The sequence below is a fragment of the Penicillium verrucosum genome, assembly GCF_028828655.1.
Source record: "Penicillium verrucosum strain IBT 35672 chromosome Unknown utg000001l_segment0_segment0, whole genome shotgun sequence".
NCBI lineage: Eukaryota > Fungi > Ascomycota > Eurotiomycetes > Eurotiales > Aspergillaceae > Penicillium > Penicillium verrucosum.
In genome coordinates this window covers 5,898,705-5,910,339 of record NW_026643210.1, presented here as the reverse complement: position 1 = coordinate 5,910,339, position 11,635 = coordinate 5,898,705, and the positions used below count along the sequence as shown (strand labels likewise).

Sequence of the window (11,635 nt, the reverse complement as noted above, 5' to 3'; positions counted from 1 at the left end):
TGGACGAACAAACACTAATCCATCTGAATATCTTACATCACTCCCAATCTGTGGACTCCATCCTTACCACCATTTCTCAAAGAAAACTCGCTGCTCCCCACCATCCCCTAGGATCTCAGCCAATCTCTCCACGATGGAATCGGTCATACCAGGCGGTCCACAAACATAGCATACTGTACCCCGAGAATCCAACTCGCCATGTGTACCCACAGTTGCAGAGCGCAGATCACGATCGGATATCCTCTCTCTGTGAATCTTGAGATCCGAAGGAGACCCAGATGAGAGCAGATCAGGCGATGAGGTTAAGTCCGTAAGGAAAAGGTCCAGCGAGATGCGGAGCCGATGCGAACTCTCTTGAGACCGGACTATCTGGCGCAGACGTGGGAGAAACAGGATCTGGTCTAGTACTGCGTCTGCCGAGGCTGTTTCCCGATCTTGCGGCAGGCGGCTGGAGTATAGGATGTGGATGGTTGTTGGCTTAGGTGTGTGGGGTTCATTATTATTTAGGTGGGAAAGCATGGATACCAGAGGGCTGAGAATGTGTTAGTATTTCCTCATGAGGGATTGAAACAAGTGAGGCACTGGTTTGTGCTGGTGCACATTTGTATAACCAGGAGATATCGGATGATGTTTTGGGGGGTGTCACTTACTTGATGCCAACACCACCCGCAACGAAGACCACATTCTTAATATCATTAACATCGACTCCAGTGGGAGGCCAGACAAAGCTTCCGCCAACTCGGATATTCAGTTCCTTTCCTAGAATCTCTTCTTTTGGTCTCCATAGCCATGCGGCGGATGGGTTACCTGGCGAGTCTTGTACAGCCAGTTCCACATATGGTGGTCGCCCTTGAGATTCTGAAGAGGGTTCTAGTGCCTCGCCAGCTAATGAGTCTATAGAAGCCTCTGGCGATGGTAGTACTTGCGCATCTGCCGGAGTAGAGGTGATAGTAAAGCCACCCGCTTGGGCGATGGAGGGAATATGGACATCAAGCCATTGGCCCGGGAGGAAGCTGAATGGCTGCTGATTGTTATCCTATGAAATATGTTAGTGGCGTCTCTCGCGTGAAAGTGTGTGATAGTAAATGCCCAGGTGTGATTGGAACTATTGGCGGTGCGGGGCATATATATCCAACGGCGCGGGGAGAACAACCAGCCCTGGGCGTGACAGAGGGGCTTTATGTACAATACAGGGGAGACGGGAACATATATAAAGAGGCAACAGACGAGAAAAGAAAAGACACCCATACATTATTCTCCTGGGGAGGCAGAGCGAACTGTAGAAGCCGAACAGAGGGGTTGACCTGTTCAATGTGCGATAATCGCACTGGATGTAGTCTATTCTGCCGGGGTTCTGCAGCTGTGCGCAACTCATGGGGAATTGAATCGTCTCTTTTAGAAGTCATTTCGCCCGTGGTTCTTGAGATGGAGCGCAATCCAAGTTGACTAGGCCGGATGATGCGGAGTGGAATGGTTGGGCGAAGAGCAAGCGGACACAGGAACTGGAACGACTTCATCAAGATATATCCAGTATTTATCAAGCTACAAGGGGTGTAATTGGCTGGATTTGGTTGATAAATTGCCAGTTTAAAAGATGAATTGTAGTCTTCGAATATGAGACCAAGTCAGTCACAGTTTGGGACCTGCCGACCACATGACATGACCTTCCTCTCTACAACAATTCATCACTCCGACGACTTTAATGTTCGAATTTGAAAACTTAGGAATTAGTGATGGCTGTGTCTATCATAAATGAGAGACCATCATCCTCGTTCTCATTTTCTCGACTCCGGGGCTAACATGGGTATATATGTACAGTCCACTGCATAGTCACAGATGCGACTTCACATCACCCCCCACATCAGCGTTTCGCCAGGCGCTATGCACTAAAAGCTGCAAGTTCCCTCGAATTGCCAAGGTTTTGCTGCTACTGTTGAGGGGAATAATGTGATGAGGGCTCCATGCAGATCAGCCATCCTATCACACCGTCTAGCGTGTGACGACCGGCGGTCTTCCCTCGATTCCCGTCGTCTCATTGGTGTGATGACCCTGGGTTGCTACTTGTGCTGGCGCTTTGCCGCCATCAAGCATTGGCCAGATGCACCTCCCAGACACACATCAATCCCTCTGCACCGTCTTCCCATGCTGATTCGTGCCCCCTCCCGCATGCGATGGCTTGTGCCTTCGGCCACTCGTTGGTCTCGAACTCATATCTAACGCTCGTCCTCCGGGTCGCCCAGACTTGTGTTCTTCTACCCTTTTTGATCTTCTCTACCACACTGAAGTTTTTGGCCCTTTACGCGAGACAGACTGTATGCCTTAGCCAGCCGGTCTGGTTGAATCGCATAGCACGCAGCTTTAATTTTTCCATAAGCGCTTCGGTCGAACGGTCAAATTGGGGGAAATATAGTCGATTTTTATTGCAAATCTTCCGAATCCACCACCAAAATGCAGTTCATGTTTCCAAAGAAGCACAAGAACCACAAGCTCGTCCTTTGGTTGATGGCCGGGGAATTTCCGCTCACCATTGTAATGCTGACATTGACGGGTATCGCTTCCCACAATCTATACCAGACATTGTTATGGCAAGATGGAGCAGACAATGGATTCAACAGTGCTCCGAACGAGGCACTGTATGCAGCAGCAAACTACACACCGTTCAAGCCCCCCATGGTTTGGTCCAGCTTGTATGTTACCCACTACGCTCAAATATTCAAGAGCCAGCCGCTGACCCTGGGAACAGTATGACCAGCTACAACCTTGTCCTCGGTGTTTTGAGCACTTTCTTCATCATCACAAAATTACCTACCCATTGGATGAACCTATTTTATCCCCCTGTTGCGGTCGTTGTTCACGCGTCCCTGATAATTCTCTATATCGTGTCAGCCGTGTACCAGGCTGGGTCTGACATGTCAGACCCTAAACATCCCCAGCCAGGCGCTCCGTGGTACATTGCGAAGAGTTGCAGTGTCGCCTTCAAAAAGTCCAATGTTGGATACTGCATGCAAGCTAAAGCGCTGTTCGCTGTGACCGTCGTCATGATGTTAGTTTGACCTTCCCACTAATATTCCTTTACTCCCAAATTCCGCAAGGAAACAGTTAACTAACAGTCCCATCAGTATCCACTATGTAGTTATCCTCGGCTTCAATATCCACTCCTGTTTCATCACCCCCGAAGAACGGGAAGCGATCCTGGAGCAGAGAGAAGAGCGTCGCATCGAGAAGGAATTCGAAGAAGAGATCATCAAGTCTCCCAGCATGATTCCCATGACCCCCGGCTCGATGCCTCATGGACCAGGTATGGTCCCCCGCACCCCTGGGGTTCCGCCCATGGCTGTTGGGGGAAATATCTCACCATTCGCACCTCGCACGCTGGCCTTCAACCGACTTGGTAATGGCAGTACTGCCTCGGACCTCCCGTTGCGGGACAACTCTCGCGCGACGCAGCCCCAATACCCCTCGCCGCAGTCGCATGAAGTCAGCCCGGAGAGTTCGACAGGGTCGCCGATGTACTTCCCGCCGCCACCAAAGAAGGCTGCTAAATCCTGAATGGACTTAGTGTTGAATTGTTGTTCTTGAGAAATTGCTTTTGTGATACCACTTGTTGTTGTCCTAACATCACCTTCATTATTTAACGGGGCAAGGATGGCGTTTAGACGGGTTCGTTCCATTCCTTTCGCCCTGTCCGTGGGCTTGCCTTTTATTGGACTTTTGTTCACAAGCCCTCAGTACATACTGTCATCATCTTCGGCGTTGTACTTTTGATTTGCTCCGATTCTGTCGAAAATCATTTAATTTCTCATAATCAAATCTTGAGTTACCAAAGGAAAACATACATTCCGTAGTGCTTAGTACACAGTGTTGGTAAAATAGATCACGGCCAGCTATATACATTGACCAGAGAGATCGATTTCACAGGACATAACATCATCACCCATGCGATAGTGAGCATGGGGCTCATCTGAAGATCATTGAAAATCTAGCGAAGTAGACAGGACGCTTGAGTAACAAAGCGCCCGAAAAATCGAGGGGGTATCTTGACGTGAACATGCAAGACGATGGAGAGAGAAAACCTTGGAGGAAGATCACCAGCCCGAGAAAAGCAAATACACCGCGAACTGAAAATTAGGCCGATTCCTGGCGCTTCTTCTCCTTCTTAGACCAGCGCACTAAAATAAAAGGGAATTGGGTTAGCTCATAATGTGCCAAGAGTAGATAGATTACAAGCAGGTGAGCGGGGGATTACAAGTGGCGGTGGATAAAACTTACGGCCACAAGCATTGCACAAGGTCTTAGGCCCGTTAGGCCCCTTTCTCCATTCTGGTGAGTCTGCCGTTCCGCAGTCGCGACAGACATGCTGGGCCTTGAGCCTTTTACGACGGTCAACTTCCTGAGCATTGCGCTCTTGGTCAGCAGTAGTAGTGATGTCGATATCGCAATGTACAAGACGGCCAAGGCTGACCCCTGTACTGAGACCTTGCGATCTTTCGCCCTCTGCATAGTTTAGGCCGGTCATGACTTCGATGCCGTCGATGTGTGAGTAACGTTCGCGGGTATTGGACTCTGGGTAATATCCCGACGATTGGCCCGTGTCGGATTCATCCGAGTTCGGCCCCACGGTGTCCGTAGTATCAGGATCACTAGATATCTCCCCTGAACGAGAGGATTGTTGGCCCTGATTCTCAGTAACGGGAACGCGAATCTCCTGGTCGCTCTTAGAATAGGCCACCCGAGTCGCGATCGCCTCTTCTTCTTCTTCCTCTTCCTGCTTCAATTTGGCAATCTGTTGCATCAGACGTGCGTTCTCGATCTTATGTTCCAAAAAAGAGTCAAGGAGCTGTGAGACCTTGCTGGAATATGGCCGGCACACAAGGAAAAATCCGGTGCAGCGCTCGTTGGCGGGCGTGGTTCTCTCTCCCTGACGCGCATCCTGGTTTGCAAGATGTGGGTGACCATATGCCTCCATGAGACAGTAAGTGCTGTTGGTCTTGTGGAATCGGAAATGGGTGCGGAACGATTGGTTTGCAGCGACTGAATCGTCTAAGTCTCTCTGGAATATTGGTTGGTCGTCCTCATGAATGTACTGTGCTAGGAGACTTCGCTCCAGTTGTTTGGCGACACGGCCGGTGATATTCTTGCACGATGGTGAGGCGTAGGTGATTCGGCCTTCGGGTGTGAGGAGAAGTAGCATATCCTTCATTTCATCGAGAACTCGCTCTGTCCACCCTGCATCGTGTTGTATGCCCTGATATCCCCTCCGTTGAGCACATTGCACCCCGTAATGCCCGCCGGAGGATTCATGAACTTGCTGTTGCTCTATTGTGTACCCCACATGCCCCTCGTTGAGGCCCGATCGCATCTGGGAGGTTGGTAGAGGCATATCCTCATAGGGTTGTGAACGACTCAGAGCCATATCGAGTGCAGTATAGAGAAATTAAAACGTGGGAGATATAATGGCACGCTTGTTATGTTTGGCCACTGCTGAAGAGTGGGCGTCGCGAATGGAATGGTTCATTCTCCAAATTCGAGGCGGTAAATTCGGGACATTCGGCCAAAATGGGGTTGGATTGGACAATGTGCTTCTTTAGAATCTACACATCGTCTCATTGAGGGTCTGGATCTCCTCGAAAAGAGAGAACTGGGGAAATAAGAGCCGGCCATTGCTGGTTGACAAAATACCGCCGATCCCTGTGGGCCTTTTGCACTTTAGTACAATCCACGTGATTTCGTGTTGCCTTGACGCGGGACTATGTGATCGATCATAATCAACGGCGATCCGAACACTTTCATTTCTCAGTTCTCTCTGTTTTAGCCTGTATTCGATTGTATTCGATAAAGCTAACGGACAACGGGCTCAAACGCCCCTCCTAAGCCCTTTTGTTCAAAATGTACGTGCTGATCATTCCCCGCCTCGTGTCGCGATGCTAATTGGGTTTCAGGTGTAAGTCCAACAGCTCTATACCCTGGCGAGAGAAGGATCCAACGGCCATCTAACATACTATAGCGAAGATCGATAAGCTCTCTATCCTGGGGTACGTCTCTCGAGTTTTTAATCTGCGTGAAACCACCGCGGAGAGTAATTACACTCATGCTCATCAAACCTCGCTTGTTCTAGAGTCCGCTCCTTTGATAATACGCGCAGCGAAACAATCCAGTTCCACACACCCCTCACATTGATAGTCGGATATAATGGCTCAGGAAAGACGGTACGAAATGGCGAAATGGGCGACTAGGAATTGCGACCAGGGGGGAACTGACGCGGATCTAGACCATCATCGAGTGTCTCAAATATGCCACAACGGGCGATCTCCCTCCGAACAGCAAAGGCGGTGCTTTTATCCACGACCCGAAACTATGTGGTGAGAAAGAGGTACTGGCCCAGGTGAAGCTGTCATTCAAGGCCACTTCCGGGGCGAAAATGGTTGCCACGCGCAGTCTACAGCTTACGGTCAAAAAGACCACACGACAGCAGAAGACCCTAGAAGGCCAGCTGCTTATGGTCAAGAATGGCGAACGCACGGCAATTTCATCGAGAGTGGCCGAGCTGGACCAAATAATGCCGCAGTATCTGGGTGTGTCAAAGGCTGTGCTGGATTCGGTCATTTTCTGCCACCAAGACGAAAGTCTGTGGCCGATGAGTGAACCGTCTGTGCTGAAAAAGAGGTTCGATGAAATATTTGAGGCTATGAAGTACACGAAGGCCATTGACAACATTAAAGCACTGCGAAAGAAGCAGAACGAGGAGCTTGGCAAATTTAAGATCATGGAGCAGCATGCGAAGGAAGACAAAGACAAGGCAGACCGTGCTGAAAAACGATCCGTCAAGCTCCAAGATGAAATCGAGGGCTTGCGCGAAGAAACCCAGCGGATGTCGCAAGAGATGCGGCGCGTCGCGGAGCTTGCTGATAAGGCTTGGACACAATCAGAAAGTTATGCTCAGGTCCTTGGTGCCCTCGAGGGCAAACGCATCGAAGCTAAGAGTATCCAAACCACCATTGACAACCTTAAGAGACATTTGGTTGAGCTTGATGAATCCGATGAATGGCTTGAATCTACCCTCGAGCAATTCGAGACGAAGCAGATCCAATACCAGCAACAAGAAGAGTCACAAAAGGAAAACTATATGGAAATTAAGGAACGGATCGAGCAGACTCGGCACCGCCTTGGCTTGAAGCAAGCCGAGAATGGAAAGTTTGAGAACGACAAGGCCAATTTCGAGCGCCAGTCTCAAAGGCGTCAGAACATGATCAATGAGATTGCTCGCGCCAACAGCATCCGTGGCCTTGGCGAGAAGATGGAGCAGTTTGAAATTGATGCCTTCATGCAGAAGATTAAACGCCTTTTAAAAGACCAAAATCAGTCTCTGGATAATGTGAAGCGTGAAGCGCAAAAAGAGCTCCGTGGGGTTCAAGAAACATTGAATGAGATTGGGCAATCCAAGTCTGCGCTCCAAGAGACCAAGAACGCGGCAAAACGACAAATTGCTGCGAATGACAAGGAGGCAACAAGTTATCAAAAAAAGCTCAATGAAATCGAGATTGATGAGGGTTTCCAGGCTGCGCTTGAGTCAAAGGTCGAAGATATCACGTCAAACCTTGAGCACGCGAAAGAACGAGCCAAAAATGCTTCCTGGGATCAAGATATTCAGGATACCAATGCGGAAATCCGTCGTCTTGAGGATGAAAGCTCACGATTGAACACCGAGCTCATCGATTCAACCAAGAAGGCTGGGGAGTTGGCTCGCCTGGACCACCTCAAGAAAGAATCGAAGGATCGTGAACGCAGTCTACAAACGATGAAAGGAGCTCATGGTGATCGCCTCGAGAAGGTCGTTGGTCCAGACTGGAAGCCTGAGACACTGGAGCGAGTCTTCCAGCAAGCTCTCGATAGTGAATCAAAGCAGGCGGCCGATGCCGAGCGAGAGCGCGACGGCGTGAGCAGAGAATTGGAGCACGTAGAGTTCAAGCTTAAGACATCCAAGAAGAACCTCAAGCAACGGCAAAAGGAACTTGATGAGTGCGTGAAGGAAATTCATGAAGCAGTCGACGCAGAGCCTTCCGAATACCCTGAGATTGTGAAGGAGCGACAGGGGCAGTACGATCTCGCTCGCAAAGATGCTGATCAATATGCCGGAATGGGAGAGTATCTCACCAAATGTCTTGATGCTGCCAAGCGCACCAAGCTGTGCCGAACATGTCAAAGATCGTTCAAAAACGAAGCGGAACTCCAGACCTTCACAAAGAAGCTGGACGCCCTAGTCAAAAAGGCTGGCCTTGATGCCGAAGACGAGACCCTGAAGGGCCTTGAAGAGGATCTCGAAACTGCGCGCGCCGCTAGTGCATCCTACGACACTTGGGTCCGTTTGTCAGAGACTATCATCCCCGAGCTTGAACAAGAAGAGCAAGAATCCGAATCCCAGCGTGACCAGCTTTTGGAGAAGCTGGAAACCCAGGACGGAAAAGTTAGCGAGAAGACAGAAAGCAAGCGTGACGTCGAGGGGCTTGCTAAGACAGTGAGCACTATCGCGCGTTACGATGTTGAGATCAAGACGATCAAATCACAAATTCAAGAACTTTCTGCAAAACAGCAAGACGCTTCAACTGCTCGTACCCTGGAAGATATCCAGGAGGAAATCGCATCCATCAATGAAAAGTCGCGGGAGTTGAAAAAGACTCTTACGAAAGTGACGAATGAGAAAGACAAGACGCGGTCAGAGATCAACAAGCTCGAGCTTGAGTTCAGAGATGTGAAGAGCAACCTCGACAATGCCAAATTCCAGCTGGAAAAGAAAGCGGACCTGACCGTCCGCATGGAGGAATTCAAGAAACTCAATAATCAGCAGCGGGACGCAATTGAGAAGGCAGATCGAGATATCGAAAATCTCACGCCGGAACTGCTTCAAGCCCAAGCCCGTTATGATGACATCAGCCAGCGAGCCGACGACCGTGAAAGAGATCTGCAGCACGGGATTAATCGCTTATCTGAGAACATCCATCAGCTTGACCTTGCCAATGACGATATCAACTCGTACAATCAACGGGGAGGTCCAGGCCAGCTTGAACGAAGCAAGCATTGGCTTCAAGTAATTGAAGCTGAGATTGGCAAACTCGAAGCCGATCAAAGCGAGATCACAAGGGAGATCAACAAAATCTCGACCCAACTTAAGGACAGTGAAAACACAAAGCGGCAATACTCCGACAACTTGACATATCGCCAAGCCACTCGATCTCTCAACACAGTTGTTGAAGAAGTTGAGCAATTAGAAGCGCAAAATGCCGAAGTGGACCGAGGTCGTTTTAAGCAAGAGTCGGAACGCTGGACTCGTGAACACAATGCCCTTGCTGCTAAACAGGCGAGCAAGATGGGCGAAATGAAGTCCAAGGACGACCAGTTGATGCAGCTGCTGGCGGACTGGAACACAGATTATAAGGATGCGTCTTCGAAATACAAGGAGTCCCATATTAAGGTTGAGACCACCAAAGCTGCCGTCGAAGATCTGGCTCGATACGGTGGCGCTCTTGACAAAGCAATTATGCAATACCACGGTCTGAAGATGGCAGAAATCAACGCCATCGCTGGCGAACTGTGGCAGAAGACATATCGAGGAACGGACGTCGACACAATCCTCATCCGGTCCGACAACGAGAATGCCAAGGGCAATCGATCGTACAACTACCGCGTCTGTATGGTCAAGTCGGGCGCCGAGATGGACATGCGAGGCCGTTGCAGTGCAGGCCAAAAGGTTCTGGCCAGTATCATCATTCGTCTTGCCCTTGCGGAATGTTTCGGTGTCAATTGCGGTCTCATTGCTCTTGATGAGCCCACTACGAACCTGGACCGAGACAATATTCGTTCTCTGGCGGAGTCGCTGCATGACATTATCCGCACTCGTCAGCAGCAGGCCAACTTCCAATTGATTGTCATCACCCACGATGAAGAATTCCTGCGCCACATGAAATGTGGTGATTTCAGTGACTATTACTACCGTGTTTCGCGCAACGAGAGACAGAAGTCGATCATTGAGCGGCAGTCAATCGCTGAGGCATGTCTTTAATTTACTTTCTACATGGTTGTTCTTGCTAACAATGTTCCAGGTCATGTAACACTTCTCTCGCAAATGCACGCTCATCTTCTAGTCGTTGTTCGGACATTTTACTGGCTACATAGTTTTGCCTGGCACAATCTCTTCCAATCTGTTTTAGGCCGTTTTCAAAACATGCATACTTCGGCGTTGATATTATGTGATGTTGAAATTACAATTTATTGCTATTGCTTTTTGATACCTATGCGCCTCCACCTATTTGAGCGTGAACGAAACCTGAATAACAAGAGAATGCAACATGCGCATTAAAAAAATATTCCCAAGAAATAGTACATAGTCGTAAGGGAAAAAAGATGCTATGCTACAGACAGCCGATTTCTCAAGACTAAGAAACCAGTTGGATGGATCAATCGAATCCAAAGACAACCAACACTAGAACAAAACTGCACTATCTTACACTTGCTTATCCACCTGGCCTCTAGCCTCAGCGAGCATGCGCTCCTGGTCCTTCTTCGCCTGCCGGATAGCCTGCACACGCAGACGATCCGGACCAGACCTCTTCTTGATCTCCGCCAACTTCTGTGACAGCGCGATATCCTCACTATTGGCGGGGACCACCTTCGCGTTCGTCATGGCCTGCACACGATCCCAGATCTGCTGGTACGTGCGGTTCTTGATATCCAGAATGGCCGATTTCTCGTTGGCCTCGGGGGCCGGGGCAAGCTCATCGGTGACCTTCTTTTCGTTTGCGAGGGCTGTTGCGGCGCTGCCGACTCGTTCGGCGAAGTAAATTGTCAATGCTGCGGGTCCTTGCTGGTTGGAGGTTTGTGCCACAGTCATCGGCACGCCGGGGTTGTGATATTTCAGTCGTGGAAGGCAATTACGCCAGAAATGCCGCGCGCCTCCGTGGCCCTGGTCGATCTTGCGTGCATATGTGAGGTGGAGTCGGGTAACGGCCGGGAATTCTTTTGATGCGGAGGCGAGGCTGGGGAAGATGGCTGCACCTGTGCCAATTTTGGTCTGGAGCATCTGGAACAGTGAAAGAACGAGTCAGTTGATTGGATTGATTGCATGTCGGCTAGACCATGGGAGACAACGCGAAGTTCGGCCTCGGAGGTTGCAGGATCGGAGATCTCAAGGGACGGGGTTTCGGCTTACTCTCTGTTGACGAGAACATTATACATTAGTCCATCAATTCCGCATTACTTTGGAGAGCCCGGAGAGGGAGAGCTCATAGAAGCTATACATACAGTTTGCAGCCTGCGAAGGCGCTTGAACAAGTTGACCATGATGAAAGGCTGTTCCGCACAGGGACAGGCCCTTATGCGATAAGATGTGAGGGTATAGGGATAAGTCGAGAGTGCAAGATTAATTGGCAAGATTCTTGCTCAAAAATAAGTACTATATGACCGGAATTGCGAGTTTGTTGATCGGGGAAATTTATCGCAGATGCGCTTGTCGGCGAAGAAGTTGCTCCGTGATAGTCACGTGCTACTCAATCTATAGATGGTATTGATCAGGTCACATAGAACAAGTTTAGTTAAATATCACTTTCGAGACAGATAAGTACTGAATACTCATCTTATACTTAAG

At 49.6% G+C, this 11,635-nt stretch overlaps 5 protein-coding genes across 5 annotated transcripts; 2 read left to right on the top strand and 3 right to left on the bottom strand.

Annotated features, from left to right (window-relative positions):
• Positions 1–63: 63 nt before the first annotated feature.
• Positions 64–1,517, bottom strand: N7516_002192 (FAD-dependent oxidoreductase; the record flags this gene model as incomplete). Its single annotated transcript, XM_057214912.1, has 3 exons — positions 64–532; positions 651–1,036; positions 1,251–1,517. The coding sequence occupies 3 exons, from the start codon at positions 1,515–1,517 to the stop codon at positions 64–66; spliced, it is 1,122 nt and encodes a 373-aa protein (XP_057076795.1).
• Positions 1,518–2,448: 931 nt separating this feature from the next.
• Positions 2,449–3,549, top strand: N7516_002191 (uncharacterized protein; the record flags this gene model as incomplete). The annotated part of the gene is made up of 3 exons (XM_057214911.1): positions 2,449–2,687; positions 2,744–3,043; positions 3,120–3,549. 3 exons carry the CDS (start codon positions 2,449–2,451, stop codon positions 3,547–3,549), a joined length of 969 nt encoding a protein of 322 aa, XP_057076794.1.
• A 576-nt stretch (positions 3,550–4,125) lies between these two features.
• N7516_002190 (GATA transcription factor LreB) lies at positions 4,126–5,413 on the bottom strand (the record flags this gene model as incomplete). Its single annotated transcript, XM_057214910.1, has 2 exons — positions 4,126–4,169; positions 4,270–5,413. 2 exons carry the CDS (start codon positions 5,411–5,413, stop codon positions 4,126–4,128), a joined length of 1,188 nt encoding a protein of 395 aa, XP_057076793.1.
• A 508-nt stretch (positions 5,414–5,921) lies between these two features.
• Positions 5,922–10,054, top strand: N7516_002189 (MRX complex DNA-binding subunit; the record flags this gene model as incomplete). Its single annotated transcript, XM_057214909.1, has 3 exons — positions 5,922–5,941; positions 6,116–6,206; positions 6,269–10,054. The coding sequence occupies 3 exons, from the start codon at positions 5,922–5,924 to the stop codon at positions 10,052–10,054; spliced, it is 3,897 nt and encodes a 1,298-aa protein (XP_057076792.1).
• Positions 10,055–10,495: 441 nt separating this feature from the next.
• On the bottom strand, positions 10,496–11,331 carry N7516_002188 (mitochondrial 54S ribosomal protein mL61; the record flags this gene model as incomplete). The annotated part of the gene is made up of 2 exons (XM_057214908.1): positions 10,496–11,071; positions 11,293–11,331. The coding sequence occupies 2 exons, from the start codon at positions 11,329–11,331 to the stop codon at positions 10,496–10,498; spliced, it is 615 nt and encodes a 204-aa protein (XP_057076791.1).
• Positions 11,332–11,635: the final 304 nt, after the last annotated feature.